A 16,971-nucleotide genomic window follows, 5' to 3' on the forward strand; every position below is an offset into this window, starting at 1 on the left:
AAAAGAAAATTAAAAAAAAAAAACAAACAAACAAACAAAACGTCATATATGAAACCTACGGTACCCACCACCGAAACAGTTTTTTTTTTCATCTTCTTCTCCCCCAAATTTTTGCCTCATTCCCATCTTTTTTCTCCACCTAATTCTTCTGTAACAATCATACGAAGCTACTCTTTGTTTTATTTATTTCTCATAACTTCATCAGTTCATCCTAAGATAGGGGAGATATCAAGCCTTGATGGATAATTTGAGGTTCCGGGGGACCAGGAGTCCAGGACAGATTCATATCGCCGTATCGATCAATCTTCTTTTATATTGTTGCTTTAATTTTGAAAAATTAGTGCATCTTAGTGCAATATGGGTCTTGTGAACCCAAGCAAAAGGATAGTGAAAATTTATTTATTTGTTTTATTGTAGTTGTAATCTTGCTTTCACTGTTTTGGGGCCTAATCTATTTCATGAGTAGAAATTGGATTACAATAACCATTGCTTCCATCGCTCAATGACAATTTTTTCATAGTTTTTTACTTTATTGTATGAAGTAATTTGCTATTTCTAAGTATACAAATCAAGTTAATAACTTGATAAATAAAAAATATACAATAAACTATAAAAATAATATCCGAATTTTTTGCCCAACTTTTATTTTTTTAATCGAATAATTCTCAAATCCGAATCCGAATCCGACTCCGATTTTTATTTTGTCCGCTTTTTTGACCGAATCCTTAAATTAACCAATCGAATTATTTCGAATAATTCTTCGCCCGAATAATTCCCGAATCCGAATTTGCTAACTATGGGAAGGTCTGGACGACTCTTCAGGGGGCTTAGATTTAGTGCAAAGAGCTGTTGTATGCCCAAAACATTTGCAGAGAGTGCATGTCGGAGGCAACCAGTCGTATTTCACTTCCTGCTCGAAGGAGAAGCCTTCTCCATCCATTACAGTGATCTTTGAAGGCAGAATCTGATTGGCTTGCACTTCGATGCAGACACGAGCGTAGGACAGCCAATCCATAATTTTTGTTCTTTTATTTGAATATTTGCCGATGATGGAACTGAAGAGGCTTAGACCTTTGACACACTAGAAATGGAGTGGGAGGTTAGGGAAGATTACCCACAAGGGAATGGATTTAGGCTCGGATTTGGCGAATGATAAGTGCTCGTCCCATTGACGGAGGAAGATGGGTTTCTTCCCCACATACCACGGACCTCCATCAATGGCGGTAGAGCGATCAGTGGTGGCAGCAAAGTTGAAAATAAAAGTACCATTCTCTAGCATGTAGGTGGAGAGGGAGCCGGAGGGCTTCCATTGGTTGAGAAGAAAAGTTTTGACCACCGAGAAGGGGGGTCTACTACCAATGAAGGATCCAATGACACAGTTGCTCCATTTGGAGATTTCAGAAGCAAGAAGACCAGGAGGGTAGAGACCCACTGTGATAGAGTTCTGGGAAGGAGGAGGGTAGAAGAATAAGGAGTGGCTGGTAGAGGGAGGAAGGGGAGAGGAGAAAGGGGAGGGAGGAGTGGTGGAGGAGATGATAAGGTCCAGGGACGGGAGTCGGTAAGAACAGGGGGAGAGGGTAATAGGGGTAGGTTAGAGCTAGGAGAAAGGCCGAAGGCAGGATAGAGGTTATAGGTTTAGGGTGGATTTCGACGGTAGGGGCCGCCAAAAGGGGGAGGGGGGCATACGGTCAGGTTAAGGGGGGGATGTTCAAGGGGAGGAGGTTTTGGTGACTGTTCTTGTTTGGTGAGACGTATTTATAAGCCTTGGTTGGTATCATTTCGATATCTTGCCGAAACGGTACCGAAATTTTCGACCGAGATGACGTCATTTTTGTAATTCGTAGCATAGCTCGTCTCGGTAAAAAAAAAAAAAAAAAAAAATCCAAGATTTTGAACCATGCTCGTGACTATTAAGTCTCACCTCATTATTGCACCTCGCTTGTATGGTTGAATTAGGCTTCAACTTGGCCACCACATTTTCCACTGCATCTATCATTGATTGTTCTAATCCCAAGTTGACGCTTGTATTGGTAATTGGGATTGAGAGTATGCTGGGAATTGTATAAAGAACTTGTTAATGCTTATGAATATGTAAATAAAATATAAGTTAAATTAAATACCTTGAAGTAAATATATAAACTCACCAGCCCTATGTAGTGGACACATCAAGTGCTTCTCCCATTGGTCCTCAACAATCTTCAGGTATGCCCTCCCACCATTAGGTAACATTGCTCGCACACATTCCTTCATCATCTCCATGGCAGCATACATGTCCGACAAAGTAGGCTTCTTCTCAAAGTTGACCATCCTTTGACCTCAGTATCTTTACCATTGATTTAGCAAGGTTTGAAATTTCGTTTTGTTTTGGTGGTCAAACAGCCATATTTTGACCTAAAACTTGGTGGCTAGCTTATTTTAAGATTAATAAACATGCTTAGAACATAAAAATGCAAAAATATTAGAACATGACATTGTTTTAGAGTTGCACCTTTGTTTGGCAGCAACTGTCGAATTATTCTAAAAATTTTACCAACATGTATATATGTACTATTTAAAAAAAATGGTTTTGGAGAAAGAACTTGACCTTTCCTAAGCTTTGAATGTGTAGACCCTCTTGTAGGAGTCCAATGGAAGTCAAAATGTGTGATGATATGGCTAATTAGAGGCTTGTTGGAGTGTTTTTCCTTCAAAATATGCAAATGGAACCAAAACCACCGAGACATGCAAGATAGAGTTGAAATTTTGGCGAGATACCGAAATTTCGACTCGCCTCAACGAAATTATGTATTTATAAGCCTTGGAATGTATTGTTTCGGCAAGATACCGAAATTTGGTACACATATCATGTCGTGCCTTATTTGGTTTCGACAAAAAAAAAAAAAAAAAGAAAAAAAAAAGAAAAAAAAAAGGAAAACCAAAATACCATGAAATTTTGGTGAGATTTCGAACTATGGTCTCTAGTATAAGAACGACATCTTTTAGGTCATGCCAAAATTGGTCACTAAAGATGGTCGCTTGTGCTCCCCTACCCTATGGTGAACCCTACTCCCTCCAACCAAACCATTCCTCTAAAGTGAACATGGACCTTAGACTAGCCATCTTCGCCTCAAAGCTCTTATTACAATGTCATTGATGGCAAATTGAGTAATGCTAGGCCTCACCAAATCTCTACCACACTTCTCCCTTGGTAACTGTAAAGCGTATCCATGGTTAGAGACAAACGTGGTTACATGAGGCTGTAAATTGGTCAATGGTCGCCAACATATATACAATTGAGTTCCAAACACAAAATTTTGTGCAAGAAAGTAATTTTTTTTTTCCAGAAAATTTATTAAATATTTTAAAACAGAAAATAAATTCCGGCTCCATGAAGTCATAGATTGGGCTATGGTGTATAACCTTAAAAATTGAATGCCAACCAAGTATTTGTCATAATTTGTTTTTGGTAAAAGTGATATCTCCAGTTTTGAGTCTTGCATAAATCTTCCAACAGTGCAGCAAGTTGTCTCTTTGATTGCATTCTTCTACTGCCCAAGTACTTGTTCCAACCTTGTACAATAGTGATATGGCCAAGAAAGCTTACAAAATTTGTTTTCCATGCTTCATGGGAGAAACCTATTGAAATGAGTGAAATGGATCAAAATTTCAACCAATTTCGTTCGAAACTATGTATTTACACTATAGACAAAGTAACCTTTCGGCAAAATGAAATTTTAGGCTGACCGAGACCTCAAAATTTCAGTCGAAATATGTACATTTTGAAGTATGGTATGTGGTTTTGTTTCAAGCCTTTGCGGAATTGAAATATTTTGTGAAATTTCAGTGAAACTTGGAACCATGCGAACAATGCAACTTTAGAAGTAGAATGCTTACTGAAAGTATCCCCACCAATTTGGAATTTCGAGAGTTTAGAGACTATAAGGCATGTTATTGAAATGAACTCATGCATTGATATATGTTTTTATAGGGCTGAGATTACAATTGAAATCAACTTTTATTCCAATAGAGACTTATTAAACAAGGTGTTGACCTCATGGTTGTAAGCTGAAACAGAAAGCACTTCCGTCTTATCAGGCTAGAGCTTGACCAACTTAGGGTTTTCTTCCGTCTTCGGATGAATGCATCTGATTTCTTGTTCATGTTGGAGGCCCCCCCTAAGAATGTCCCTCAGTAGTCTTGGATATCTTTTACATATATATAAACAACTGAGGAACATTCTTGCGGATGAAAAACAGGGGTGCGGCAGAGGCAATAAATAGGAAATATCTGACCTGTGAACTTGAATAACATAGTTGGAGAAATAAGAGAGATAAAAAGGCCAGGAATCCACTAATCCACTAAGAACATTTAAGAATCCATGCAAACAACTACTGAATCCACAGCAGAGAACTCCAGAAACTGAAAAGCTTTTTGGTTGGCCATTCATTATAATTTTAAAGTGAGATATTTCTTGCCTGGAAATAGCTTTTACTTTTGCGTATCTGGTATGTCTCCACTTTCATGTTTCTAATGTTTAGCTGTTATGCATTCTGCTATTTTACCATTCTGATTTTCTAATGTCTGTCTTTTAGGTTCTTATAACAACTGTTCTAACAGTAAGTTGTATATATTTTGACAATATTTTCTTCTGTATGTGATGATTGTCCGATTAAAACATTGTTCCTTGTTTTATTCTAAATTTTTTAACCTTCATACAGAAATTATTGGTTTCTATTTATTAATGCAAGTTTTGCTGCATATATTCTTCAATTACCTTGGTAATATGCTTAGATTGGGTTTGACGTCACTCACTAGGTTGCTGATGGTCAATTTATAGGATACTAATGACGGTATCCATTGCTGGGAATGAAAATGATGGCGTGGAAATGCAGAATTTGTTACCTCTGTATGTCCTGTTGGTTAGACCTATTTCTGATGGTGCAGTAGCAGGGGTATGACATTGTTGATGATGCTCTTGCTTCTTTTTGTTTAATTGTCTTCAGTCGAGGCTTTTATTTTTTTACAATTATTGTTACGTCTGCCCTAAACTGTTGTAAGAACAGCATTCTGCAGTTTATCGCATCAATCGGGCATGTGTTCTAACTACTTCCGGCGAATTTGATGGAAGGGACCTAACAGAAGCTAACTTTGTGCTCCCTGAAATTAATAAGCTTTCATCTGATGCTAGAGCTGGGAAGCTTACCCTCTTACTTGTCTCCTGCGGTAGTCTCTGATGCATGCAATCTGTTTGGTTGTTGAGTATTTTCCAGATATTTAGTGGTGTTATATTGGTCAAATTCAATTTTCTTGCAGGGGATACAAGAAATTCATTATGTGGAGGCGGTCTAAACAAAGACAGATTGGATATGGCATCTTTTCCATGTAAGATACGGATAGAGTGCATTCTTTACTAATGATGCATGACTATTTATATCGCATGGTTCATACTTTGAAATTCATTGATGACTAAAGTCATGTTCTTCAACTTACAGATTTTCTTGATATTGATCATCTTAAAATATATTGACCGAAATTTGCTGGTTCCATTGACTTTTTGTGCTATTAGGGATTAATTGCTTGTATTTCCTGCCTCAAGTTGGTTTATAGTGTGAAGGTGTGACAACCAGAGAAGAGAAATAATAAGGCAGGAGAGAGAGATTACCTTATACCTATCTAGATCCTTGATCCCAATTACATACACAATGCTATTTACCATATACCTACCTAGATAAGAACATGTCCCATATATATCCTTAATCCAGATTACATTCTTAACACTCCTTAAGCTGGTTCCTATGATCGGATATGTTTACCTAAAATATTGTGAAGATGTGCATTTCTATTGCCCTTGCTTAATAATGATGTGCTTAGTATTTGATGTGTTGGTCTCTGTCTTACTCATGGGTGTGTAAAGTACACATGTCTAGAATCCTGCATCTCCTCGATAAAGTGTTATGAAATTCAATTTCAATGTTGTTAGACCTGTCCTGTTGCATAGGTTTGTGGGGCATTGGTGCTTATTCATCACCGAAATAGGCTTGTTTTATTAGGAATAAGTCTAGGGTTGGGTTCCAAACATTTTGGGCCTTTGATTCCATGTGTTTTGAGTATAATAGGCCACTTTTTCGGCCTAAAAAGGGGATTTAAAGTTGCATACGAGATTAACTAATTTGTTTCCCTTTTAGTTAGGTTCAATTTAAGTTGTTAGTCTTTGTTATTTCTTAGGAGTTAAGGTATTAGTTGAGTCAAGTCATTAGTTGTTAGTTTCTTTTTTTAGTTTTTAGAAACTATTGTACTAGCCTAGTGGGAAAATATTTGGTTTCCTCTTTTGGAACCTGCTGTTAGGATGTAATTCCCTTCCCCATTATCAGTATAAATATAATGCCAGGCTCCATAGGAGCGAACGATTTGAAGAAAACAATAGCTGCAGCAGCTGCGGCTGCCTTCTCCATGGAAATTTGTCTTGTGTTTGATCAAGGCTGATGGAACTGGTATTTGATCCAGTTGATTCTCTGCTGTGGGAAGCCCCAGAGGTCCTCTTCTCTCAACTACTGAAGGTTCTACTGCTGTTGCAACTTTTTTACAGGTATTTGAATCCATCTTCCTTTCAAATCTGCCCAATTTTCCCATTATTTTCCTAATTGGTTCCTTTTTCCCTGAACCACTTTCAGCCATCACTTTTGGCTGAAATTTGGATCGAGACTCCCTCCTATCTAGCACTCCACCCGATCCAAATTGCAGGTCATTCTGACCCTTTAGTTTGTGAGATATTCAAAATCACCATATTCTTGTCTTGAAGTGATTTTTACCCAGTTTACAGATCTGAAACCAGAATTGATAGAGCTATTCTGTTCTCTCGTCTCTATGGATTTTATTGATGATCTATGACCTCTTACGACTAACTTTCAGTATCTGATTTAGTTACCTCATCTGGTTTATATCCTGATCTCATAAACTTCAGTTTCTGGATTCGAAACTCTGATTCATAGTTATTAAGGCAGGAAGGCGACCGAGGTGTTTGAGAGTCTTCCGAAGCGCTTTGGCAATAGGGCGGGCATAAGGCGTCACCCTATCGAATAAAGCATTCCAGTGCTATTTTTTTTAATTTGATTTTATGTAACCATTTTATTTGGCACAAATAGCTTATTAAAACTTATATCATTCTACTTATATGGTAAATGAAGGTTAAAGATTCATACCAGTGCAAGATATTCATCAGAAAAACAAATCAATAAAGTGAATAAGCTAAGTTCATCTTTACCATAGCATATAATATAACTATGAAACAATATTATAAATATAAAGAAAAAAAAACTGTTAAAATATTTAAGTATTTATTATACTTACCTCTATGATGCTAAAATGAGTTCCTAATGTCATCTACTATATTTCTACTCCTATCAGTCTGATCAGGGATGCAACTAAGGTCAGTATCTCTGGAATGGGAAAGAAAAACCAGGAAAGAAGAAGAATGATAGAAGAGACGGGAAGTCTCGCTGGAATGTGAAGAAGAAGAAGGAAGAGAGAAGGGATTAAGGGGAAGAGGAATAGAAAGAAAGAAAAGAAAAAGCAGATGAGAATTGAGAAAGAGATCTCCATTCAGTAACAAAGAAATGGAAAAAGAATAAGAAGAAAAATAAGGAAAAGTGTACCTGGCCAGAGCTGGAATGGCTTGAGGAAGACTTGTCGGAGGAAGAATCGTTGGAGGAGAGTCGCCAGAGCTGGAATCGACGGAGGAAGGAACACTGATGCCCTAGTTTTCCCAAACGAAGAAGCAAATAGCCATAAGGATTTTGCGATTTGTGATTTGTTCAACCAAAGTGTGGTATTTGACTTTATTTATACTTGATCCCATAGTTCCCAAGTGTACAGAATTCCCATAGACTTGCCAATCAGAACAAAATATATGGGATCTATGGTAATACATTTAAAAAAAAAATAATAATAATAAACAAAAACATAAAAGGTCTTTGCCTTGGTCGTAAGGCGTAGTAAGGCGTCATAAGGCGTCGCCTTAGGCATTAAGGCGGTTGCTTTACATGAAACCCATAAAGCGCATGACTACCTTAGCCTACCCATACCACTTTGACGCCTTAATAACTATGCTCTGATTTATTGATCTGTTTTCTCTTTTAATCTGATTTGTCGCTAGTAAGGCGTCGCCTTAGCAGCGCCTTAAAAACTATGGTCGCCGTATTGGTTGGCTAAAATTAAGATACGAATCAGAGGGTATCGTATCGTATCGGAGATACGCACATAAATGGATGGTAAACATTTTTTTATACACTTGCATAAAAAATTGTTAAAAAAAAGCTATAGATAACATGTAATATGCATAAACACTAAATAGATAGTATCGCACTAGGAATCCAAGGTATGTAGTTGTCCAATAAATGTAAAATCCTTGTTCCCAGCCTTGATTTCCTCTTTAGTTAGAGAGAAAAATGGCTGGCAACAACTTTGAAACAAAAACCCGTAAAAAAATTGTGTTTTTTTTTTAAATGACCCATATTGGCCATTATATGAACGTACTGCACTGTATCGGTATGTATCGATACGCATTGATACGTACCGGTATATACCGAAACGTACATTTCACTTTGATTTTTTATTTTCTATAGATTATCGGTACGTATCGGTGCGTATTGTATCGTATCAGTGTGTATCGGTATGTATCATAGGATACATATTGATACAAAAGGGTTTGAAAATTTTCATATATCGTATTAGTAGTATCGTATCGGTAAGGGCTGATATAGATACGTATCGGACTATACGGTACGATACGTATCGATACTTAAAACCATGGTTCTACCTTGAATATTGGTTGTTCTTTGAGAGTATCCTACACCTTTGGGATTAGGTTGACTTGTTAATCCTAGTTCTACTTTAGGCATTGTATATTCTTACTCCCGACTTTTTTTGGATGAATAAATAAATTAATTACCAAGCAAAAGAATATACAAGGGAAGAGGAGATAGCCCCAATAGACAAGCAACCCCGGGGGGGGGGTTAACAAAACAAAGCTAAGAAAGCTAGCAAAATGAATCAAGGGGGATACATTAGAGGGGGGGTAGATACAACCCAAAGAGGAAAAGGAAGAGTGGATACATAAAGGGGGAGGGGGATGGTGTCGATCGGCAAACTCCAGGAAGCTATGATGTGTCTATTGCTAGGGGTATTAGGGATTGGGGGAGGATGGAGGGATCGGATTTTGGTGGTAACATCGAAGTAAATGGCTTTCCAAATCTTGTCCGTTGAACAAGAATTGGAGGACCATCTACGGATGTTACGCTCCATCTAGATATGGTTTATGGTAGCACAAACAGCTAGTTTTCCACCACTGTCATAAATGGAGGAGCCGCAAAGGTCATATCGATCTAGACCCATTCCCTATCCAGAGGGTGAATGGGTCCTTTGGAGGGCCAACATCTAGAGAGGACACTTTTCCAAACCGAGGATGAGAGGGGGTGGGAAAAGAAAAGGTGGGAAGTGTCCTTGGAGCCGTGAGGGCAGTGGGAGAAACGAGAATGTGACGATAGATGAGGAAGGACTGCGTAGGAAGGCAGTTGGATAAAGTGCACCAAACTGTAAAGCTATGGCGGGGGATATGACCCTTGAACTAAATGATTTTGCACCAGGAGACCACAGAGCCAGTGGTTTGACAAAGGACCAAGCAGAGGCAGAGGAAAAAGTGCCATTGGAGGAGGGTAACCAAATACATTTGTCATCCCTTCCACGATTGCCCGGGAGGGGGAGGAAGAGGACCATAAGTCGGAAAGAGGGGGGAAGAAGGGGTCCAGCCGGTGGGAGAGACGATCAAGGACACAGAGGCAGAATTATAGAGGCCGGAAGAGTAAATGATTCTGGGGGTAAGCAGGGAGGAGAGGATTCCCAAAGGATGCCAATGGTCCCTCCAGAGGGAGGTGGGAAGGCCATGGCCAATGGAGAAGGTAATGGCATTGAGAGCAATAGACAAGAGGCTGAGAATTATCCTTCAAATCTAGGAGGAGTCGGAAGGGATTGGGGCAATCCGAACAGCGTTACTCTTGAGGGGGGAGAGGACCCAGTCAACCCAGATGTTGCTCTACTTGGAGACGACCTTCCAAATGAGCATGAGAATGTCAATAGAGTTGATGTCTTTGATTTTTCTTATTCCCTAGCCACCTTCGGATTTGGGAAGGCAGATTTTTTCCCATCAAAGAGGGTGGAGAAATTTGGAGGAGTTGGAGCCTTTCTAAAAGAAGGAACAAAAGAGACCTTCAATGGTTTTGATTGTAGAGGATGGGAGGACAAAAATGCCAGACCAGTAGAGGTACATGGACTGGAGAGTCGATCTAATGAGGGTAATGCGGCCCACGTAGGAGATAAGCTTGCCTCTCCAGAGTTGAAGCCTCTTTCTCAGGAGATCCAACATAAGGGAGTAGTGATGGGTGGAGAGCATGGTGGTGATAGGAGGAAGGTCCAAGTATTTGACTGGGAAGGAGCTCACAGAGAATCTAGTTAACCCAAGGAGCTGAGCCTAAGCCGAATCAGAGACTCCAGAGAGGAAGAGGTTGGACTTAAGGAGGTTTATACGGAGGCCCAAGAGGCATTCAAAGGAGTGGAGAGAGGACATGATGGAGGAGATGGAAAGAGGGTTAGCCTTGGAGAAAATCATGATATCATCCGTGAAAGCAAGATGGGATAGCATGATGGACTTACATTTGGGAATAGGAGAACTGAGGTGAAGATCGATGGCAGATTGGATGGAGCGAGACAGGACTTCCAGGGCCAGGGAGAATAGGAAAGGGGATAAAGGACATCCTTGTCTGATACCTATGGAGGAAGGGAAGTACCCAGCAGGGCTACCATTGACTAAGACAAAAAAGCGGGGGGAAGAGATGCAGGAGTGAATCTAGTGGATAAATGAGGCAGGGAAGAAGGACATATGGAGCAGGACCTTAGGAATGAATTCCCAGTTGATGGAGTCACTTATGAATGTCAATTTGGAGAAGGGCGGCAGGGGAATGGGATTTGTGATCAAAGCCCCGGACGATCTCGTGGCAGAGAACGATGTTATCTGTAATATTTCTCCCAGGGATGAAGGTGGATTGATTTGGGCTCACGGGAGAGTCAATGACATTCTGAATCCGATTAGCCAGGATTTTGGCAATGAACTTATAAAGAAGGTTACAAAGAGAGATGGGTCTGAAGTCATTCATGGAAGCTGCTCCATCTTTCTTAGGAATGAGGCAGTGAAAAGTGTGATAGACTTGGGTTGAAGAAAAAGCTTCGGACAACAAGGATGAGGTCGGAGAGAATGATGTCCCAATATGAGGTGAAGAAACCCAAACTAAAGCCATCAGGACCGGGGGGCTTTATTAGCAGTGTGGGAGAGAATTGCTTAGTTGATTTCTTCCTTTGAGGGGATAGATTGGAGGCCGGGAAGAAGATCAACCGAGATGAACTTATTGAGGAGGTTTGGAGAGAGGGGGAGGAGGTAGAGAGGGAGGGGGACAAAAGAGCTAATGGAAATGAGAGATTGCTTCGGATGCGATGTTCTCAGGAAGAAAAATTTCAGCCCCGGGAGGGGAGATAAGTTTGGGAATGGAATTGACATTGTTTCTAGTTTGAGGGACCGGTGGAAAAAGGCCGTGTTAGTCACCCAGGTCTAGCCATTTGATATGGGCCTTTTGAAGGAGGAAGCTCTCTTTTTGGGCAAGAAGCAAGAAGAGATCTGAAGCAATGACTTTTGCTTCCTTGGCAAGGCTTAGGTTGAGGAGATCAGATTGGATTTTGGATTGGATGGAGAGGAGCTTGTCTTGGCAAGAGGAGACGTAGGAGGAGATGTTTCCAAAGGAGGAATTCCAGATCTTAAGGGCAGCTTTGACATTCTTAAGCTTCTTGGAGAAGGCAATGAGGGGAGAGAGATTGATGCATAGGAATAGACCAAGCATCGCGAACAATAGGAAGGAAGTCCCAGTGAAGATCCCACATGTCAAAGAACTTAAAGGGCTTGGAGCTGAAAGATAAGAAGGGGAGGATAAAAACATGCGTGGGAAGAGCAGAATAAGTCGAGCCAAGCCTCATTTACAAGGGCCTTGTCAAGCTTGCAAGCAACAACCATGTTTCCCGATCTCCTATTGTGCCAGGAGATTGACACCCGACCATTGGAGGTCACTCAGACTAAGGTCGTCAATGCATTCATTGAAGGAATTAACGACTAGAGGGTCAATGGGGCTGTCCCCATGCTTTTCATGGCTAAACCTGATGACATTGAAATCACTCGCAACCCGCAACCCCCAAGGGGAGGAGTCCGTGGAGGGGGTAAAGGCCTGCAGCTCAGACCAAAAAGGGAGCCTCTGGGAGGTGAGGTTGTGAGCGTAGATAGCTGAAAAGAAGCAAATGCGGGCACCCGAGGGGTGGGAAATGGAAAGATGGATGGCTTGGGTAGAGGAGAGGGCAGAGATATGAAGGGAGGAAGGTTTCCAAAGGATCCAGATCCTAGCATTGGGGCTGTGAAGGTAGTAAGCTAGGAAGGACCATGAAGGAGCTATTGAGGAAACAATTTTGGGGTATTTTCCTCAAGAGCTCGAGTTTCAAGAAGGCAGCAGAAATTGGTGCAAGAGGAACGGATACGGGACTTGATATTAGCTTGTTTGGACGAGGAATTAAGATCTCAAACATTCCAGATTGTCTAAGGGATCATTTGGAGAAGGGAAGGGGGGAGGCATCAGGAGCTCTGAGGAGCAGGTGGGCTTAGGATGGGAAGGACCAGACCTGGGGGGGAGGTCTTCGGCGGCACTCAATGATGGGAGATTGGGTAGCAGGGGTGGCCGGTAGGGTTTTGGGTTTGTGGAGGACCTGATAATAGGGGCAAGGTTCTTTTTCTTTGAGAGCTTAGGACTAGGACCAGAGGATGGAGCCTGAAGGAGGGGGGAAGGGGGCAGTGGCGCAGCTAGACCCAAAGGAGGCAGAGGGGGCAGGTAACAAGGGTGAGGAAGGCAAGGGGCATTCTGGTGTTGGGTTCGTTTAGCATAGGTGGCCTGGAGGGCCGGGGACTATATGGCAAGGGGTCACCAATGGTGGGGGGTAACCAGAGAGAACCAATGGCAGGGGCCAGTGTGAGGGGTCCAGTAGACACCTGTCTCGGGCACAGGATAGTGGCGGGGCCTTCTAAGGCCAGAGAATCACCAAGGACAGCTCCAGGCACAGTGGAGGCGCCAGAAGTGGGGACGAAGCCAGAAGTTGTGTGCAAGGGAGGTGTAGATGGCGGAGGAGTAGCAGAGCCAATTAGAGAGGAGCAGGCAACAACTTTGAGAAGAGTAGAATTGTTGACGAAGCTGGGAGCCGTGTGCGAGGGAGACGTCAATAGAGGAGGAGAACCAAGGCCAGACTTGGCGACATAGTCGTCGGCAAAGAGCGCAAGGTCAAACTTGGAGTCTTCGACGGAACAGACTGCATAAGAGGAAGGAGCGGTAAGCATTGGAGAGGTAGCAGTAGGGCCTTCCGAGGCCAAAACAACGAGAGGAGCATCTGCAAAGGAAGTCTTGAGGGCAGCCACATGCCCAGAACCAGCATCGGGGGAAGTCGGAGTTGTCTCAGGGCCACCCGAAAGGATGGCAGCAACGGAGGAGGCTACAGGGGTAGAGGAGGCCAGGATGGGGTGTCGGGCGAGGAAGAAGGTGAAAGAGGGGTAGGGCTGTTGGGTGTGATAATCGGGCGGGTGGAGATCGGTGGGTTGAGCAGGGAGGTGGAGCCCAGAGGAGGTTTTTGGGTAGCAGGACGGGTTATAAAGGTTGGATGGATGAAGCGGGTTGTCTAAAGGAAACTTAGAGAATTTAAATTGGAGTTGGACCGGTATGAACTTGTTTAAGGGGCAAAAGGGGGATCAGACTGAACCGAAGTTGAAATATTGGAGTTAAACTGGTTTAAAAGTGGTAGGATGACATTAGAAGACGATAAGGAGGATAGCGTAGGTGAAGGAGTCCTAGAAGGGAGAGGGAGGAGCAAGGATGAAGATGAGAGGCCGGAAGAGATCAAAGCAGAGGTGGGATGGCTATCAGCCAGGCCATCGACAGGTGGAGGGCAAACGGTGGACAGAGGAGAAAGGTACAAAGTTTTAGAGGGAGACAAGGCAGGAACAAAGCAGGGGGCGGGAGCCAGTAACAGATGTGGTAGGGCATCATCACCATTGTCAGAGTCGGAGAAGGTGAGGAGTGAAAACTTGTTCTGACCGCTGGGTAAAGGATCTGCTATCGGATCATCGATCCTTGGGCTGGGATCAATGACGGTAGGGTTTGCATCAAGGGCCACCTCCTCAAATCTGCGATCCCAACGTCGCTTTCTTCTATGAGGCTCACAGCCAAGGATGGAGGCCTTGTCTATACTGTTAGCAACATCCGGCGATTTAGAGCGAGGATTTCCTTGATTTACATCAGCATCGACAGTATTGCAAATATTTTTTTGGTGTAAAGAGCGGTGGAATGGCTAAAGCACTTGCAGGCTGTACAGAGTGGCGGGATCCAGTCGTATTTAACCTCTTGATTAAAGGAGTGACCCTCTCCATCCATAATAGTGATTGAGGATGGAAGAACTTGGTCAGCTTGGACTTCGATGCAAAGGAGATCCTGTCCATGGTCTTCATTCTCTTATTGGAGTATAGAGGCTTTCCAATGATGGATCTCATGAGACTAAGTGATGCGGATCCGAGTTCAAGGATTGAAATCGGATCGCTTAGGGACCCACTAAATAATAGATAACTCAAGTTGAACTTTAAATGGAAATTCTGAAAATAGGTAGAAGTCTAGGAAGGAATGGCAAACTTGTAAATAATTGGAAGTTTCTAATAAAGAGAGGCTGGTTTGTAAATAACAAAATATGCAAGGGTCTGGATATCTAAATGAGGGTTGGACACAAAGGTAATTAGAATTTATTTGGAAGGGATAGACTAGGAATGGCAAACAACTTAAGGGCAGGGTGTAAATAAGGGGTTAAAAGAAGGGTATTAATAAGGAAAGAAGAAATAAGAAAACTCACGATTTGGAATCTTCTTCAACCTTGGAAAAGGTTGCAGTGGTGGAGTCAACAGGACTTTGAGATGGAGAACTCCCTGGTTAGGCAACGGCTTGGTCTGAATTTTCGAAGGCGAGGTTGCAATTCACAGCCCTAATAAAACCATCAAACAGTCTCCTTAGACATCGAGCAAACAAGAAGTTCTAGGCGACTGAAACTGAGCTCTAAGATGAAGTTCTGTTCAGACCTGCAACTGAAATTCTACCCTATGAGAGGGATTTCCGGAACCAGAGTTTTGGGGGGGGGGTTTGGATCTCTTAGGGAAGAGCAATTTTCGCCCAAAGTTTCACCTCCAACAGATCAGAGGTGAGGGAGATTAATCCCTTGTTTGGTGCTGCAGCTGTCGCCCAGAAACAGGGGCTTGACCAGCAATAGAGAGAATGAAAAGGAGGAGAAGAAGAACAGAGGAAAAAGAAGAAGATCAAATAGAGAGAAAGATCAGAAGAGAGAGAGAGAGATATAGAGGTCACGGCAGCCAATATTCAAAACTTCAAATCTTCAAAAACTTCAATTCTGTCTATCACTAGTGTATTACATGGCTTATAAAAGAAAACTCACAGCATCACAATGGTAACTAATTAAAAATGGAAACTAACCTATATAGAAACTAAAATAAAAATCCAAGCTAAATGAAATACCACAAACTAATTTCTAAGTCTAAAAAGGAAAAGAACCAATCAAAATATATTGTTTCTAAACCCATCACCCAACTGCATCACTAAGCCCTTTGGCACACCAGAATTGCAATGACAAATTGGGGAAAACAACCCAGAGGGGGATGGAGGAGGGTTTCGATCGGCTGAAGGAGGTATATTGATCCCATTGACGTTGGAAGATGTTTTCTTCCCTACGTACCAAAGTCCACCATCAAGGGCAGCATATTTATCCACAAAATCAGAGAAATTGAAGAGAAAGATACCGGTGTCCAGCATGAAGGTGGTGATGGTACCGGAGGGTCTCCATTGATTGAGGAGGGGGAGGACTTAACAACAGAGAAAAGGGGGCGGCTGCCTAGGAAGGAACCTACAAGACAGGACTTCCACTTAAGAATCTCAGGTTCGAGAAATCCAAGGGGTAGAGACCAACAGGGATGGAGTTGCGAGAGGAGGGAGGGTGAAAGAATAGGGTATGGCCGGTGGTAGGGGGGAGGGAGGAGGAGGAAAGAGAAGAAGAGACTATGGAGTTTCAAAGCTGGGGGAGCAAAGGGGGAGTGGCTAAAGGATCGGGAATCAGGCTATCTGGGGTGGGAGGGGGACTGGCGTTCGGGAAGAGGCATGGGGTCAGGTCAGGGTAGTTTCATGGAATGCAAACTCAACTTGCAATAAGATTCGAACAAGGGATTTGGAACCTCCACTTTTTGATTGCTGAATCTTGTGTGATTTTAACTCTAAATCATAGTTTTTAAGGCACTGGTAAGGCGACGCCTTAGCAGCGCCTTGGCGCTAATGCGGTCCAGAGATGGTAAGGCAATGCTCCGCCTTATGTGAAGTGGCGCCTTATGGGTTTTTTTCTTTTTTAAACACATTTTAAAATTACTTGATGAAGATTCCAAATATAGATTTTTTATTGGTAGGTGTATGGTTTTGTTAACACTTGAGATGTATGGGATTAGCTTTACTCCAAAAATAACCAAAACAAACAAAACAAAAACACGATTCACATATAGGGTTTGGATTTTGTCAAGGGTTAAGAAAGGGCTTTGAGAAGGAATCAAGGAACAATGAAGAACCATTGATCTAGGCCACCATTTTGCTCCGGCAGCGGTGAGCTTCATTCTTCTTTGACGGGAGTAGAAATATAGTGGATGACCTTAGGATTTAGGCACTCATTTTGGCATCATAGAGGTAAGTATAATAAATACTTGTATTTTTTATGTCTTATTTTCTTTATATTTATAATTTTGTTTCATAATTATGTATTTATATTATATGTTAA

General features: G+C 42.0%; 1 protein-coding gene across 5 annotated transcripts in view; it reads left to right on the forward strand.

Annotated features, from left to right (window-relative positions):
- Positions 1-16,971, forward strand: part of LOC122078974 (polycomb group protein EMF2B-like) — a 114,005-nt gene that overhangs the window by 11,819 nt on the left and 85,215 nt on the right. For all 5 annotated transcript variants that reach the window (XR_006140244.1, XM_042645179.1, XM_042645181.1 and 2 more), the window contains 3 exons: positions 4,817-4,931; positions 5,043-5,202; positions 5,293-5,361. Coding sequence is in view for 4 of the 5 variants with exons in the window: in XM_042645179.1 (XP_042501113.1) it covers positions 4,817-4,931; positions 5,043-5,202; positions 5,293-5,361 (344 nt within the window). In the remaining variant the exon portion in view is untranslated. The remainder of the gene's footprint in view (positions 1-4,816; positions 4,932-5,042; positions 5,203-5,292; positions 5,362-16,971) is intronic.

Source organism: Macadamia integrifolia, chromosome 5 (assembly GCF_013358625.1).
Source record: "Macadamia integrifolia cultivar HAES 741 chromosome 5, SCU_Mint_v3, whole genome shotgun sequence".
In the NCBI taxonomy this organism is placed as follows: Eukaryota; Viridiplantae; Streptophyta; class Magnoliopsida; order Proteales; family Proteaceae; genus Macadamia; species Macadamia integrifolia.